The sequence below is a fragment of the Schistocerca serialis genome, chromosome 1, assembly GCF_023864345.2.
Source record: "Schistocerca serialis cubense isolate TAMUIC-IGC-003099 chromosome 1, iqSchSeri2.2, whole genome shotgun sequence".
In the NCBI taxonomy this organism is placed as follows: Eukaryota; Metazoa; Arthropoda; class Insecta; order Orthoptera; family Acrididae; genus Schistocerca; species Schistocerca serialis.
In genome coordinates, this window is record NC_064638.1 from 305,553,019 (window position 1) to 305,572,132 (window position 19,114).

Here is a 19,114-nt window from a genome sequence, read left to right on the forward strand (position 1 = left end):
TTCTAGCACGTATGACATTATGGCATAATAAAGAACCAAACATGAGATAATACAGTACTCTCTTAAAAATGGGAAAACTAAAAAACATCCTGGACAAATCCAGAGAACGTAAAATCAAAATTATTGCATTTCAGGAATCACGATATACAGATGAAAATCCTTTTGATTCGGAAGGATACAGGATATACAAAGGAAAACCTGGAAAACGAGCCATGGCAAAATGTCCACAATTTGGAACTGGATTTATAGTAGATACATCAATACTTGATTCAGTCGCAACTTTCAAATCTTACTCGGGTTGGCTCTCCACGATGACAATAAAATCAGCTAATAAGATATACACCCTAATCAACGGACATGCACCAACTAACATCACTAACAAAAACAAAACAGAAGAAGTAGAAGAATTCTGGAACCAATTAGATAATATTCTCCAAAAATGCCAAATAACCATGTCAAAATCCTTACAGGCGATTTCAATGCACAAATCGGTAAATAAAAGAAATATCGATATTGGGTAGGTAAATGGTCGGGGCATACACAGACCAACCGGAATGGCATGCAACTCATTGAAATCTGCAAAAACCATGACCTATTTTTCAAATCAACATTTTTCAAGAAAAGAGCCTCGAAAACGAAAACTTGGATCTCACCTAATCCATTACTAGGTGAATATCAGTTGGATCATGTAATGATCTCCCGCGTAAATACAGTAGAAATCATAAAACTTAAAGTCCTTAGTGGACTAAACCTAGATTCTGACCATTACCCAACAAAATTCTCCCTAGATGTCATTCCAGAAAAAAGAAAATTCACTAAGAAATCTCCACACCGTAAATATGATGTACAAAACATAAATGGCAATGAACAATTTACTAAAGAAATGCAAAATTTAAAACCACAAAATTGGCAACAACTGCAAGCAGGACTTTTAAATGCAGCTGAAACTGTAGCACTGTAAACAAGAACACGTAAACACCCATGGTGGACAGATGAGTGTGACCAACTGATAAATCTCAGACAATAGGCATGGCAAAATTGGTTGTGCAACAAAAATCAAAAGACCCTGGAAGATTTCAAAGATACCAGGAAAACAGCCACAAAAGCAATACGAACAGTCCATAAACAACACGAAGACAAAAAATTGCAAGACATAGAAAATGATTTCAAGAAAAACAAGTCCCGAAATTTCTACAGAGTATTCAAACAAAAATTAACAAAGTACTCTCCTCCATCACTCCAGTTCAAAAATGACCATGGGGAAATTGCTCATACCAACACCGAAAACTGTGAAATTCTTGCAAAATACTTCTCTAAATTACTGAATTGTGAAAAGCCTGCAGAAAAATTTGAGTTCCATCGTACACAACGAAACAGCAGACCCCAACAACTATCGTGGAATCTCTTTATTGTCAATAACATACAAAATTCTGTCTAAAGCCCTACTAAACCGCGTAGAACCTCAGCTGGATTCAAAACTAGGCGAATACCAAGGTGGGTTCAGAAAAGGTCGATCTTGCATAGAACAAATCCTTAACTTGAAAAACTCGATGAAATATTTACGTAGTACTTCAAACAAAAGTTATGTCATCACGTTTATCAACTTTAAAAAAGCATATAACAGTATAGACCGAGAATCCCTTTTTGAAGTATTAGCAGAATTTGGACTAGATCAAAAGACGACAATACATCATAAAAGAACACTCACGGAGACCAAATCCAAAGTAAAATTTATGGGAAAATCGAGCACAGAATTTGAAGTAGACACAGGAGTACGACAAGGGGGTGTACTGTCCCCAGTGCTCTTCAATTGTGCTCTTGATAAAGTTGTTAGAGAATGGAAAAAAGCAGGTGCACCAGCACACAGACTGGGACCAAGACATAAGGGCACAGAATTACACTGTTTAGCATTTGCTGATGACATGGCACTGATCGCACAAGACATTACCGATGCACAGAAACAGCTAGAATTATTACATGAAGAGGCAGCTAAAATAGGATTACAAATTTCATTTGAAAAAACAAAATTTATGACTGACGTCAAAAATACACCTTCTGATCTCAAATTTGGTAATAACTACACATCTCTCGAGTAAAAGAATTTTAATATTTAGGTGAATGGATTGCAGAAAATTGTAATGAAAAGAAATCTGTCAGATCAAGAGTCCAGAAAATGGAGACGGCGTTTCAGTTAACAAAAAAAATTTACAACAAAAAGAGTCTCCCGTGGAACTGCAAAATACTACACTACACAACAGTAATTAGACCCGAAGCTCTCTACGCATCTGAGACATTAAACCTTCAACACAGAACACTAAAAGAGGTATTAGAAGTGAAAGAACGTAAGATAATGAGGAAAATCCTAGGACCAAGAACTAAAGATGGGGTACATTATCCAAAGCCCAATGCAGAAATATATAAAAATATCTCCAAAATAACAGACACAATGCGCATGAGAAGAATCCAATTCATGGGACACTTAGAAAGAATGGACTCAAACAGGTTAACGCACAAAATCCATACATTTTTAAAGAACAAAACTACAAGACCAAACTGGTACAAACAGACGGAAAAAGACCTGAGAGAATTAGGGTTTCTAAATCTACATGATAGAAATGAAATCAGAAAAATTACAAACACACGGGGTTTTGAGGAAGAAGAGAGAAAAACTAACCGACATACATGGTCTACGCAACGAAAGCTAGCCCATTTGTTGTTTATGAAGGAATATTGGGCGAAAAGGAAGGCCAACAAATGTTGATTACGCGTGGTCCTAAGTGATCCATCCGCGAAGAAGAAGAAGACAGTACTGGTACTCTAAGAAAATTTACTTCCTGAAAACCATACCAAAAAGCTTAATATCAGGTCGAGGTCCAAGTCATTGGGAATCTGGACATACAAATGTGCGCTTTAAGGCGAACTATGCATTTTAGTATGGTTCACGAAATTCCGGCGCTCTTGGAGTATCCTCTGATGTCTTGTTTCTTTTATGACATAATGTAAGAAAGATCTTTTAATGTTTTCCATGTACGAACATACTGGTTTCCTACGTCACCGTAGCTGCGCAAGTGCGGTGACGCCTCTTATCTGGCGCTCTCTGGCAACTGCTGAAATGAATCTATTTCTAACAGGTCGCGGGAAAATATTGCGAATTGTGGTTCGAAAAGCTTTATTTTCAAAGTAGATTTTCTTTTACGCAAGATGAACTATGTGCGCAAATGTACGATGAATTTCTTAAATCGCAAAGCGTTTGCTCTCATTTAAAAATCAACTCTTTGATGACGAGCCATGTAGAAGATTTTTGAGCCCAGAAAATCGGAGATTTGTGTCAGTATTAAAAATTTTGCTGGCGTATTTGTATGATGTATCTTAAAGTGTAACATGCGCTAAACAGATAAACATTATATGTGAAAGCTTAGCTTCTCTTGTAGCTTATTAATCTTAGAGACAAATATTATTTGCGAAAGCTTTGCTTTTCGTGTAGCAACACTATGTATAGTAACTTAAACCATTAACTTTTCCTGTTGGTGGAATTCGAATTCATACTTCTGTAATACAAAAATTTGCAGTGTACATGTTGCTGCTTATCAAAGATCTTTCCAAAACGTTTTTTCCCCCGAGTTTTGTTTTCTAAACTGCCGAGAAATTCTATGCTGCTGTATAAAACCATATCTATTCAAAGGATTGATAAATTTTACAGTTCTGACGGAAAGTATACTGTCATTTAACATGGGAAAAGTGTATTTTCACCCGGGAGATCCAGGAATTTTTTTTTTCTTGTCCACGTATACACCCTGGTGGTGATAAGAAGAAGAAAATTCAGTTGCTGGCTGTTTGTACACTACATACTCAATTATTTCTCGAAAGGAAAATCACAAAATACCTATAAAATGATGATATATCACAGTGGGTAGTATCTGACAACGAGGAATGTACTAGAACCAACATTTTATTGGTGGTCACCTAGTGTGTTGGTTTACACAATTCTTCCCCACCTTATACACTTTGTTCAAGAGGCCTACTTTTTTCTGAGTTTATTTCTGAAATTGTTAAACGAACTTTAAATGTGTCTTGCAACACCAAGGAAATGCATATTTTTGTCACCAAATGTTTCATTTTATTAAAATAATGTCATTGATCTTAATGTAACACCCATACCATTTGGCTTGCATTCCCCATCTAAAAACAATTCATTACAAAAGATAATGTTAGTACTTACAGTTCTTGCTTTCATCAAAAAATGACATCTACTTGCAAGGTTTTTGTTTTGTCCCCCCCTCGTTGGTACTATTCTTTCTTGTACCATAGCTGCAAAGTCAGATTGTCAACTTACATCTTAACTTGCCCTTGAGATCTCAAAATTTGTCACGGAAGAATACTACAGCTTGTCTAGAAATCAGGGAATTTCACCTCGGGAAACTTGGGGCAACCCTGTTACGGGGTAATGTACCTATATTAACAGCATCCTGCTGTCATTCAAATAGGCATTTTAGGGCTAGTTGGCAATTTTTATTCCATTATCACCTAGTGTTAACATTTCCTATCTATCAATGGGGAGTGAAGATATACGGAGGGGAGGGAGAGAGAGAGAGAGAGAGAGAGAGAGCATTGAGCAAGTGACAAAAATACTTCTCCCTACACCATTGCACAATAGTGAGCTGTTTCACTCATTTTCAAGATATGCATGAGCACATGGGCCATAACTTGGTGCTCAGACTGGAAACAAGTTTTAGTTTGTTGTTCAAATACAGAAGTGGTGAAATTACATTACACATGCATGAAGTAATTAAAACTCACTGGCATGTGTCACAAGCTGCTAACCTTAAGAGGCGAGCCAAGTGTTCATGGAAAGAATCTGAAAATATGTCCTGGGCAGAGTACAGTGTGAGTGAGTGTGACTCTCTCTGCCTTGCACATATGTTTCTGCGGGCCAGATTGAAACCAGTTGCAGACCAGATCCAGTCCCGTGGGTCACCAGTTGCTCACCTGTGGCTTAGAACATTTAATGACTTACACTGCCAGGGGCCCATAGACCTTATTGTGACTTAAATTTCAGCTTGATACGGCAAACTGTTACTGAGGAAAAGGGTTCTTAAGTCAGACAGGCTGACAGACAACAAAGCAATCCTATAAGGCTTCCATTTTTACCGATTGAGGTCCCTAACCCTAACAACACTTTGCTTTGTACCGTTTGTACATTACAGTCTGTTACTTAGACATTGCTTATAACCTAGTTACACATTTTTTCATAGCTAAATCCAGCATTTGTTAAACTGTGTTCATTAAATGACACAATATTTTAAAAATGAATGGGACTTGTTCCTTAACACATTTTACTCAGTATTGTGCACAGAGAAATGTGATGGCATCATAAGTACAAATAACACACTTTAGTTATAAGCAAATAGGATTGAATTGCGTTTCTCAAAGATGTTCTCTAGTTATTCATTACAGCTAGTAATGTCGTGTTTTTAAATGTAATTACTGAAGTTTACTTTCTGTTACAGAATGGCACGGAAGACGAAGACGAAGTACTTTTATCATGGGAAATTAGACTGGGATGAAAAGAGTTCTGCTGGCCGCTACGTGAGGGAAAATTGCAAGCCTCTACATGTAAGTTACTGAAAATCTTTGATTTTAATCAATTTTAATAAGTAAATTCATAGGTGAGGGTTGTCACTGTGCTAGTAATTTTTACTCTTTGTATTTGTAAGTTATTAGTGAATTATATATCTGTACTGAATTTCAACCATTGAATCTTCATATCACATGATAGTGACAGTACCTGCAGTCTTCTTTTTCTTTTGCGATCTGAGAATGTTGACTGCCTTACAAACATACAGCTTTACTTCATGCTGCCAATGGCATATACTGGCTGCTTGGAAAACATTTCACTCGTGTTTTAGTATTAATGTTTATGTAATTTAATGCGTACAAAAATTTTAAGTGGTGGTTCCCATATCCAGTATTTCACAATACAGTTTTCGAAGTAACTAATAATCTATTGCTCCAATGTAGAATTTAAATTATATCTTCTGTCCTTTCCAATTAACATTAGTTACATAGTAGTCAGCCTAGATTTATATCCGTGCATTTTCTTGGAAATTTTTATATTATTTGAGATTGGCTAAATTTTGACAGCCGAACAAAAATACCTCTCATTTCATTGATTTTTGTAATTTTCAGGAGGAATTAAATAATGGTACTTGTTATGATCGATTGTTGCAAATCTATGAATGTGGAAGTAATGCTAACTTGCAATATTTTTAGCGATACCAACACAGTGATGATGAGGATCATCGGCAGTTATTTGACTTGGTGTCTCGAATGCTGGAGTATGAACCCTCAGCACGCATCACGTTAGCTGAAGCAATGAGGCATCCATTCTTCGATAAAATTCCACCACATCAGAGGCTTGGCAGTGACAGGCGTGGTGGAGGCAGTGCATCTTCGGACCGGGACCGCGAGCGAAGCCACTCCCTCTCACGGTGAAGAGGCTAGCGCTGGGTGAGCGCCAACTCAGCGCTCTCTCTAGTTTCAATGCATTGCTTGCAGTAGCACATCATAAAAATAATTAAAGATTAATCAGAAGTTTCTGAGGACCACACCTCAAATCATTTTGTGGTGACTAATAGTAAAGGAAATTGAACTAATACTGTATTGGGACAAGTCACTTTTAAGAAAGTATTATACTATATTATTTCCTGGATCCTATCCTGCAGTTTCGAAATATGAATTGAATTGGTATGTTTACATGGGCTATAAAAATGGCTGATTGCCAACTGACATCCAGCTATGTTTGCAGTAGTACATTACTGGGTCAGAAGTATATATATATGGGCCACACTAATGCCACAAAATGGAAGAAATAAAATATGGTGGGAGTGTGTGCAGCTGTCCTGCTTTTACATCACAAAAGGAATAAAGTTAGAAAGAAACAGAAAAACTATGATTTGTGGATGTGTTATTCTTTAAGTAAGCATAATGCTTCAGAACCTTCTGCTCCTGAACTAATACTGCATACATGCTTTTTCTAGAATTTTACTACATGTCAAAATACGATTTTAAGTATCTCATAGAAACAGTTGGTCCAAGAACTGCTAAAACTGATACAAATATGAGTAGGTATACCAGCTAAAACAAGATTCGTGATCATCCTCAGTTTTTAGCTTCTGGTGATCAGAACGAAAGTTCACTGTACTACTTCAGAGTGCACTATTCAGCAATAAGCCTTTTGGTACCAGAAGTGTGCATGTGCAATTATTTGGTAGAACTGAAGAATTTCTCCCCTATCGCTACTACTACTACCACCACCACCAGCAGCAGCACATGGAAACTTGTGACATAACACCAATTATCTTTTATCGTAAAGATAGGAAAACTTAATTCTCTTGCAACTGAAATTTATTCTTGAGTACCAGTAACATTTCCCCTGTTTGTGTTGGGAAACTTTAGTGGTTCTGTAGCACATATAAAATTATTAATTAGATATATTTTATGTGGTATTTGTGGCGATCTTTTTGCAGTTTGTTACAATCAATCTATATCTGTTTACAATTATATGTGTGTGTTTTTTAGTTACATTCATGCATTTGTTGTCCTGTACTTGCTAAATGCGCATGATATATCACATAAGGGACAACAAATGGCTGATGAAGGGGACACAAAAATTAATGTGAGTAAAACACACAAATATATAATTGTAAATAGAAATAGGTAGATCCAAACAAACTGCAAAAGAAATCATTACAAATCTCTCACAAAAAAATATGTATAATTAATAAAATGAAGATGCGTAACATGACTACATGGAACATGTCTGGCACTTTTTGAATAGATGATGGTTGCTAAAGGCGAAAGTTTTCTTATTTTGATGATAAAACATTTTTAAAGTTATTAGCAACAGAAGAAAGTGGCTGCAAATATTAATGAAACATGATACAGTCTCACATTTGCCATAGATTCGAAGCCTTCGGAATTTTTTTGTACGCTTCCCAAGTGTGGTACCGAGTTCATCAGTAACAGCTCACCAACTCTTCTTTTTCTATATGCAGTCTTTAAGTACATTACTTCTGACAAACCATAGCTCTGGTCATAACGTAAGTTGCATTTGTGAAATTCATATTTCTCTTGTTTGTACATTTCTCCATTGTTGTGTACAACACTGAGCAAAAATGAAGTACTGTTTTTGTTCAGAACGTGACTGCAGTGCTGTCACTGGGAGAAGCAGGAAACAAAGATGAGTGTGTTAGGGAGACTCTTACACACAAGCACGGAGATAGAAATGGCCCTGCAATATGAAATATTCTCAGCGTCGGTGGATAACTTTGGCAAAGGTCTTCCAACATCAACAGTACTGCGTGCATTACAGCTCAGTGCTGTTGCAACCACATATTGTCATGAAATACGGCTTGTCTAAACACTCCTTTACATATCTTGTGACTGAATAATGAATATGTGAGGCTATGAACAAAGAGGTGGGGCTAATCTGAGGAAAATAAATTAAAATCAAAATTGGTAATGTTTGTACAGAAATTTGGAATTCAGTATTGGTCTTTTTGAAAGAGAAGCTTGACATTTGTTCTGCATACAGTATGTTTCCAGTTTTCTGTTTTAATCAAACTTAAAGAATTACAAATTGAGAAATTTTATACAACTGGTGCTACTGCAAGCATTTTTAATGTATAGTTTTTATGTCGTAACCACTGCTGCATAAGCTAAGTTCTGTGTTAGTAGTAACAGTCGCATGTGAAACTGTCGTGATTTATACAATTTGAATTCTCTCTCTTGTGTTTGTTATGAGCTTGAGGATTTTTAGAGTAGACAATAGGTCACACACTTGCAGAAAAAACATAAAATTGCATCCATTAAGTTTCTATATAGCTTACATTACGGGATGAGGCATATAAGCTATGAGTCTCCCACATTTTCTGAACCATTGAAATATCAACAATAGACAGTGGCAGATTTAAAAGGGGGGGGGGGGGGGGTCAGCGGTACGTGTCTACACACAAATGGTTGTTAGCAAAAATAAATTATTGCTTGTTGGTACACGGCACTCATGACACATGCATTTTGCACATATGTATTTGCAACTGTGGCTGGTAGAAGGTTGTAGTAGAGGCACAGCTATCCAAATTCGGTATAATTTAAACAAACAAGGTTGGCAATCTATTACTTGTGGGATGAACTTTAAAAATGTGACCACTTCAACAGTTGTTTGTAAGCATAAATTATTTTGTTTCTTTCCCACTATGCATGCTGGAGATGATATGAGTGGGTCTAAACGACAAAACTTCATTAGGGTGGTTTTTTTAACACTTACAGGTAATAGAGAAATTAATGTTAGAGAAGGGCATCATTTCCAGCAATTGTGGGTTCAGCTTCTGTTAGTCGTTCCTCTGTAAGTAATGTGAGTGGTTTATTTGATGACAAGACTGTTATACATGAAAATGATGATTATCATTTAGTGAACAGACGTTAAAATCTGACTGACTAATTAATATTTCAGTGGTTGAAGTATGTTTTCGTACTTCCTGCCAAATTTTGCTTCCTGCAAATAGCAGATGGTAATAGAGTGTGATCATTCCAGAGAAAATGGCTAGAAGAAAATGTTTGAATGTCATCTAATAACAAAAGAGGTGGATTTTGTAAAGCTTGCATTCTGTTTGCTAGGGCAGGAGGAGGCAAAATCGGTATGAAATCAGGAAGACTATTGAATGGACCACTGAAAATGGATAAGAAAGTAACTGTAAGAATAGACAGTGACTGGGAGAAAGAGTATTGTAAGAGAAATGTGGTTGCCTGCATGTGAGTGAAGAGGTCAACGGCTGTTTTTAACAATAATGGATTAGGTTAGGAGGAGGAAAAGTGAACAAAAACAGAAAAAACTAATACCAATTATAAAGGCAATAATAGAATGTGGAGCCCAGACTATATGCTTGTGGGGGTGTAGAGATGATAGATTATTGGTTGGTGAATACGGACAGGAGATAAACAGTGAATCATTGAAATTTTAATTCCGAGGAAAACTCTCACTTTACAGTACTTTCGAATGGATGCAGGCGATGAAATATTAACAAAATACATGTATATGGTCTCAAAAAATTCATTTATATCAGTAAGACAAAACAAAATAATTTAATAGATTGCTGTGCTGATGTTATTGCTGGAAAAGTGGTAGATTCCTTTAAGAGATTCAAATTTTTGTCGTAATAGCAGACGGAGAAACACGATGTAAGCTTCTCTGAAGAATTATCACTGTGCATGCGGTTCTTTAATGTTGAGAGTAGTATTGTAAGAGAATAATTTCTAAAATGCATTGACATTAATGACCTGATAAGTGACAATCTATCAAACGCCATTCTTCAGGAGATTGAAGCAAATAGTATTGTTGTAGCTTATTTCTGAGGACAATCCTATGATAGAGCAGCAAAAGAGTGGTGAATCTAAAGGAGTTCAAGCAATTATATCACAGAAAAGTTATTAACAATTTAGTCACTGTGCTAGTCATTGGCTCAAATATCTACCAGTGGAAAGATTCACACAGTAAAGAAACTGTGTGAAACATAAGTTAGAGGCGCATGATGCTGTCCTTCATTTTCGAGACCTATTTCCTAGCCTAACTATTGCACTGCAACAACTGCATCTTGAGAATTTATTGCAAGTTTGTGTGCTTGCGTGTAACAGATTCAAAGAACTTCAGCAGGACAATATTTCACACTTCCATCGTATCTTTAAGGTACCAGAACAAATTGCTGAGAAATTTGGCACAGACATAAAAACTCCGCACTACAGAAGAATCGAACAAATGCCCCAGCTGATTACTTTAGAGTGACAGTCTGGATTCCTTTCTTAGATTTTATGTGTAATGAAGTTGAAGTTGCCTGTATTACCCCAAAGCACACCTTGAGGCCATTTGGTAATTTAAAGAAGCCGATACCAAAACACAGTTGATGGGACCACTGGGAAGTGTTGAGTGCTGAAATATAGAAAATGATTTCTCACATTCGCAGTTTTTGAGGGGGAACTGATAATCTGGAATCAGTTGTAGAAAAGACAAGACCACAAGCCAGCATCTCCAGCAGAAGCTCATAAAACTTCATCTTGAGTGCCAAACATCGCAGTCCTCGTTCAGCTCCTATGAGTTCTGCCTGTCACTACTAGCACAGGAGAAAGATTATTTTCTGCACTGCAATACTTGAAAACTTACCTTCTTAGCACCGTGGCAGAAAGCAGAATGAATGGCTTAGCATTGATACACATCAATAGGAACATAAAATTTACAGCAGAAGTGCTAGAAATCTCCTATTGAAAGTTTAAGAGAAGACTGAAATTGCAGTATTTTTCAGTGTTTATATTGTCTTTCATCTGTAATATGTACTTTTAACTTACTTCACTGTAATTAAACTAGTAAAATTTGAATAAAACTGTCAAGTTGATTTAAATTTGTTACATGCAAAGACCACCTTGACTCAAACGTATAGATTCCATATCATAGACACTGTGCCTAGCTGTGACATGGATAATTATTGATGTGACAGCTTTTGTTCCCTGCCCATAAAAATAATATAAATACACCCCTGACAAGAGACCTAACAAGTATTAATGCAAAGTAGTTGGTATTTTACTGAGCTAGTATTTTGCTGTTTGTAACCTTTTCTGAAGGTGTATGGAAGAGTCCATGAAATACAAACTACAAGAATCTGAACTTTTTGTGAAAGCGGGCAGCAAGTGCTGCATATGAACCCATTGTTACTATATATTTGTGTTTGGATTGGTATAATTTTTCTGTGCTCAGCTCATACCATTCAGCTCTACCATACTATTATACTGATTTTTGGGTGATAACACGAATGCAGTTCAGGTACGTTACACACTTAGCAAACAGTGGATGGAATAACAGCAATATTATGAATAGAATAAATTGCTCCTTACCACACAGGAGGCCTCAAATTGCAGACACACTCAATGAAAATACCACTAAACATTTAAGCTTTCGGTCAAAAGGGCGTTGTCAGTAATGGCGGGCGCTCGCCGTTACATGGTTTGGATGAAAAGTAGAGGCCCTTTTTCATACCAGACTTTCAGATGTTCACCATATTACATGGCCACAAGATAATTGCCCCACATCTCGATAACTTTCCCCACAAATGGAAGGCGTCACACACCATTAGCATGCCATTTCTGTGTGTGCCTCGCAAGGACTGCCACTGATGAATTCTTCTCGTGTTTCGCTGTCTGTTTCTCATTTTGATGAACAGCTCGTAATCATGTACACTCATTTGGGATAAATACAGTGTATGTTCAGTATCTCCCACCTTCACATACACAGGAGCTCATGCATATGGTTTTCCATGTTGTATGGTGCATTCTCCTGAAGGTTGATGGGTGCAGTGCCAGAAGGTGCTGTCTTTCTTTTCAGTGTGGATCGAAGTTGATGTATTAAGAAATTGAAGTATTAGCTTGAAGGGTCGTCTGCCTCTGTGGTACAGCATTATATAGGATTAACCCATGGATATCAAAAGCCACAATAACCATGCCCTTGGTACCATCTGGTTCATGGCACACATCATGTGGATGAGGAGAAGTAGGGCATTTCTATGCATTGGCCTGATCTTGAATGATTTTCCTGCCATCCCGAAACACTTTCACCTTTCTCGTCGCCATACAATATGACAGTACTCGATGATTGCATGCCTCGTGCAGTCTGCAGAAATGTGCACTTCGACCGTGTGTTATTTCAGTCTTGATCCACACACACTCGTGTTTCCTAAACAAGCTGTGGGGTGCTTGAACTGGCCTCCTCCTCAACTGCACACACTGCAGCTGACTCCCAACACATCTGTCACTGCTCACTACATTATTTTAAGTGACCTTCAGATGTCACCTGTGGACAATGTGCATGACATTGAACATATGTTCTTCATGTTACGGCAGTGTTGCCACAACTTTTTATCCGATGCTGGTAATCAAACTTGATGCCTACTGTATCTTCTGGTTGCATTGGAGAGGGGAGACGGAAAAAATGAAGAGTAATAAAGCCACGTCAGATGTGTCTGTATGTGTCACTGTACGCAAAGTGCTAGTCGGAAAACAAATTTTTAAAGCTGTTAAAAATGTCACCATACACACTGACATTGTAGACAATTACAGTATGGTACATTATAGATATTTTTAAGAGTACTGAAGGGCTTTTAAGATAAAATTTTTGTAATTCAGAGTGCAACGAGTTTGGCTGATGGTTTGGCGTAGATAGCATATGCAAAGTGATTAATTAAGTAATTAGGCTGGTATTACACTATCTTATTTCTTTGTCAAAGTTGATATGTCAAATATTTATGTCAAAGAAATATGATGATGTAATAGGGAACTTCTTCAAATCTCTCCTGCCGTCAAATAAATATGATTAAATCTAGGGCCTCGCAGTAGATTTGATCATAAGTCACTTGTCTTCTGTTAACTGCATTGTGAAACGTTACCCATTGGAGCGCTAGCATCGCTGCGTGTTTGTAAACATGGCTGTGAAGTGTAATTCGTCTGTCCCGTCAACTACAAAATTAATAGAAATGTATGAAGCTGATGAGGCGGTTCACAACGTAAGGCTCTGTGAGTACAGAAATAGATTAAGAAGACTGGAGAGCTACAAAAAAAAAAAAATTGTGGAGGTCATTTGCCTTGAGATAGGGCCCACCACTGATGATACAAAAAAGAAAATTAATGTCCTCCGGCAAAGCTGTTCTCACGAGGAAGCAATGCAGTGTTGCCTGCCGAAGACAATTAAAACCGTATATGTTCCGGCATGTCCTCTGGAGTTGTCACATCGCGATAGACAATGTCTTTAATGCATCCCCAAAGAAAAAAAGTCCAGAGAATTTAAATCGGGAGACCTTGCAGGCCAAGTAACTGTTCCTCCTCGACCATTCCATCTTACTTGAAACCTTCGGTTCAGAACGCGACGTACACACAATGCATTATGTGCTGGACATCCATCATATTGATACCACAAACGCATAGTGGTTGTTAGTGGCACTTAATCCAGAAAAGGAGAAAGAATTTGTCTGAGGAAGTTGGCATACACTGTGCCATTTAAACTACCAGTGATGAAATGAGGGCCAATAATTGTAGTACCAAGCATCCCACATCAGACGTTAACCCTCCATTGACACTGATGTTCCACCTGTCAAAGCCATCGTGGGTTGTTGCTGGACCAATAATGCATGTTCATTGTGTTTACCTGTCCCTTATTTGAGAAGGAACATTCATTGGTAAATTGAACATCGGTGAAGTAGTTCGGGTTGGCAAAGATTTGCAGCTGTGCCCACTGACAGAACTGTACAGGATTCTAGAAATTGTTCCCATCCATTTCTTAATGTAGGTGTACATGGTAAGGATGGAACCGTTGACATGTAAGAATACGATGTACACTGGTTTTAGGAATGCCAATCTCGTGTTCAAACTGTTGTGTGCTAACATGTGGATTCACAGCAACGGAAGCGAAAACAGTAACTTCGACAGCTTTGTCTGCGCGAGTGCTAAGACGATTGCATTGTCGTGGGTTGAAACTACCAATTTCCTGCAGCATCGCAACAAGACGAGAAAACATAAGTATGGAAAGTGGGTTCTTGTCCGGTTATCGTTCTCTGTACAGTTCCGGTGCCTGCGTATCATTTCACCTACCTTCAACAACAACAATAAAAAAAAAAAAAAGTCGATCCAGTTTCTAGGAGGGACAGCCTTAACAGTATGCCTACTCTACACAACAATATTTAAATGGACTAAACTACTGTACTAAATGTACCTGTACATAAGAAATTGCGATTACTGTTCTGCTGACTTACAGTCCCCACAGACGAGTAACATTTATACCTTCTCTTCATTGGTGTACGTTCTACTCGCACAACTCTTCAACTGACGATGGTTGACGGAATGACGGGTGTGCATTCTACTTAAGTATACATTTGCCATCTGTCAACGTCAGCACGTGAATGTGATCCATAACCCCCTAGTACCTGCTCTTAAGTGCTGGGAGCGTCAACGTCAGTGTTGTGTTATGTAATTAATAATGCTGTGTTTCAATGAATGGTACACTGTGATACATTTTTGAATAGGTCTTTAGGAGAGGAAATGAATTACCGAATATAAAATACAGGGTGCCATTTAAAAAAAAGTCATACCGCTATACATATCTTTGTAATTTTAAAAAAAAAAAAAAAAAAAAAAAAAAAAAAACAGTGCTACAACGAAAGCAGTCACGCTGATCGATGTCCACTGATGGCTAAAGAGCATTTGCTTGAAACATTTTGTAATTTGCGTAGGGACAAACAGTTATTTCGGGTGGTCAAGATAAATAGGACACCCTGCATGTGTGGTTGTGGGGTGTTGTTGTTGTTTTTTTTTTTTTTTTTTTAGCTCGCCAGTCTTCTTAATATTTTTTTGTTCTCGTGATGCCCGACGTTGTAAAGTGTCTCGTCAGCTTCATACATTTCTATTAATTTTGTAGTTGTGTGACACAAAATGTAATTATTACTTTCTAGAATAAAAATAGTTTTTATTGCACATAAAGTGCTTTGAACATTTATTTTACTTTCAGATGTTGGTCCTTTAGTGCTTTATAAATTGCTTCAGGCATTTCAGGTATTATTTTAGTTAATGTACACTGTGGTATTAGAGTGCTGTACTGTAAGCAAGGGTAACTCTGGTGTAGCAATAAATCAAAATGTTACTGTGAGTCTGTCTTCAGCGGATATAGCAGTTCTTAAGTGAGTATTGTGCTTTGTAGTATGATGACACTTCACTGAGCAAATAATGAAATGAAATGAATGCTCATCCATTCTTAAGTAATTTGTGTACAATTTATGTCCTCTGCTAGAAGCTCATGTAGCAAATTTTGTTGACTGCTTTTATCGTTTCATTGTAAGGCTCACGGCTGCGTTCAGGTACATTTCTTCTTCCCCCCTCCGCTTCTCTTCCAAATGCACACACAGTGCAGTTGTGGTACATGCAACTGCTGCGCATAATAACATGTTGTTGTCAGACATCTTGAGCTTCGACGAAAAATATGGTAACACCCCTTTTTAGCACCACGTCAAATATCTTTGCCAAACAAAATTGACGAATATTTGATCAAATCTTTGTCAAAGAAATATGATAGTGTAATACCGGCCTTACACCATAGTAATTTTAAGTAAACACATCCTCGTCCAGAACTGCTCTCTTCTGATCTTTGTTCTTTGTTATGGCTTATGCATTGAAACACTTACAGCTTTTCTGGTACCTTGCTGAAAACATAAGTTGGCAGCAAAATATTAGATGGAAGACGTTTTCAAACACACACACACACACACACACACACACACACACACACACACACACACACACACCTACACCTTCACTGCTTTGAATGACTGACATTATAATAAAATCTGGTAGCAGTTGTGAAGCATATCCGTAATATAGTTTTGCCACACTAAACATTTAATGGAAAACCTAGGAGTTTTGTGCTGCTGTCCTCAAGTTGTTTACATGATCCAGCATTCTGAAATTTTTAAGCTGAGTTGTGTCTCATGGAGTGACAATATTTATGTTTAATGTGCACAGGTATGGGAGTCCGCGTTCTGGAACTCATTGTACGAGTCGCAGTCGGGGAAGTTCACCTGGTGTAGCAACATCGAGGTGTGCATACGGTGATTCGGACAATTGAGTCAGACATCCAGCTGCCATTGTCTCCTTATTTTGACTTTGGACAGCTGCATTGTTCCTGAAAAGAAGTGACTTACTGCAAAAGAAGTGCTTCAGGTTCCCTGGAAGTGAATTTTTCACTCTAATGTAGTGCCTGATAGGGACACTTTCCATGTCACCCATTATTGTATATCTGTACATACGTGTGTGTGTGTGTGTGTGTGTGTGTGTGTGTGTGTGTGTGTGTGTGTGTCCATGCCAGAGGGCTGATACAAATGTCTTAGTAAAAGGACTGCTAAAACGTTAAGGACTTTTTATGTAAAGTGTGTTTTACATGTTCAATTCATATTCATTTGCTTCATTGATAGCAGTATTGTAAAGATCATTTGCCTCAAACTGTGAATATTTGTAAAATTTCGAAGTTATCTTCATATTATAAAAGAAAGAAAATCCCATTTTCATGATGGATCAATATAAGTAATAAATAATTTATATTTTTCAGACTTGGAGCAGTATTTTTTTAGTGTAATGTTTTTGTCCAGTTTTCTAAAATTGTCTCAGATTATTTAGTTTATTGCAGATCACTTTCTTTTTTACTGGAGCATTAAGCATTTATTGTCATGGTCTGTGTCCACCTCATTGTTGTAGATTGAATACTTTTACATGTGAAAATTTACTATGGCAGTAAGAAAGTAAATTAGTAATTAGAAATGAATATTCACTTGTAATATTCATATAATGTTACAAACATCTAAGAACCATATGTGGTTGTAATGTCGTTTCGAGATCCGATATGCTTGGGATTATATCAATCATTATTATTTGTACACAATTCTCTTAGTAAGAGGCCTTCATATGTAATGAAAAAACTTCCAGTACTCGTTGTACCAAATATCCAAGCCCACATTTGGAATTTGGTCATATGTAAATAGGAATAAAAGATAGTGTTATTAAAGGCTACCTTTTGTTCGATATTCCTTTTTCTTCAGAAGAGATGTAAATCAATGGTGGCATTTCCATTTCTCAAGATTCTGCTTGATGTGATCAATCATCCAAACATGAAATACAGACTTGTAGATTATAAAATTAATAAGAGTACTTCAGTTTCTAACAAGGGGAGGTCACGCTGTTTGGATCACAGATTTACTTCGAACTTTGTGCACCTTTAGTAGATCATTAAAATAACATAATGTAAAAAGTAGTAAGGTGCACTACTCTGGCTATTTCGAGAAAATCCCAAGAGAAGTTTTATGCTTACGTTATATAATTTACGTTTCTATGGCTAGGTGCCAGATGATACAGTTCATAGTGGTCAAGGGGGTAGTGTTCAAGTTATGTAACACTGTATGAGGCAACAGTTAGACTCCCGCTCAACCATAGTTTTTAATCTGTATTTTTAACATCACTGGTAATACTGTTTAATTTCTATGACATTCAATAGGTAATATAATTTTAAAAGCTACATGAATTTTTAGTGAATTTTGTGTTATTTAACTACTCACTATTTGTAAATAAATTTTAATTATCAGAACATATTTATAACTCTTGACAAGTAAATCAAGTATCAGCAACTACTTTGCACCTCAATGATTCAAGCTGCAGACACTGAGGCAGGCCGTGTTTGGCAGTTAACCTGCATAGCAGCAGTGAGATCCTGCTAATGTAGCAAGAATGAATGGAGTAGGTGCAAATTTTTTTTCTATCACAGAATTTACAGATGTAAAAAAAAAAATAAAAGATTTGAGCGAGAGTCGAACCATAGCTTCCCACACATTCCATCTTACAAAGTTTGAATTCTATCCACATGACCACCATGAACTCTTAAACGTCGGCACTTACGCACAGATAAATCAGTTACATAATAGGTGTATTTTTCTCATAATTGCCAATGTAGTTCACCTTATTACTTGGTTATTCTGTTGCTTTAATGGCCTACCAAAGGTGTACAAAGCATGATGTATATCCCTGAATCCAGTGTCATAGCCTCCCCTTGTAAGACTGGAGTTGTAAACTCATATTAAAGGGTTGTAACTATGCCATGGAAGATAAGTGTTTGATAGGTAGAACATTGTACAGTCATCAGATCACCAGAGCAGTTGTCCTAACTGTTTCACAAACCAGTGCGAGCAAAAAAGTCTTGAAGTAACACACAAATGACAACATGATAAATTAATGGTATGAGGTAAGATACAAACCTAATCATGAGCGATTAATAAATACAATAGAGTGCGGGCAGTATGATTTTTGTATTCAGAATGGAAGAAAATTAGGTAGATAAATTTCTTACCCGCCAGTGGATTATTTGGAGACAAATGTTCCATTAGAGGAATCAGTTTAAAGGCATGAGAGCTCTAACCCATTCTGAGCAGTTGTGCTAATTTAACAATATTCAATAGGATAATAAAATGTGACAACCACAGGATCTCAAAAGTGT

General features: G+C 37.1%; 1 protein-coding gene across 4 annotated transcripts in view; it reads left to right on the forward strand.

Annotated features, from left to right (window-relative positions):
• Positions 1-17,640, forward strand: part of LOC126469021 (dual specificity protein kinase CLK2) — a 34,374-nt gene extending 16,734 nt beyond the window's left edge. For 2 of the 4 annotated variants that reach the window (XM_050096598.1, XM_050096599.1), the window contains 3 exons: positions 5,508-5,613; positions 6,271-6,488; positions 16,600-17,640. In XM_050096598.1, the coding sequence (XP_049952555.1) occupies positions 5,508-5,613; positions 6,271-6,488; positions 16,600-16,702 (427 nt within the window). In that variant the 3' untranslated portion in view covers positions 16,703-17,640. Of the gene's footprint in view, positions 1-5,507; positions 5,614-6,270; positions 6,508-16,599 lie in introns of all 4 variants that reach the window. The other 2 variants (XM_050096600.1, XM_050096601.1) reach the window with 1 other exon arrangement.
• Positions 17,641-19,114: the final 1,474 nt, after the last annotated feature.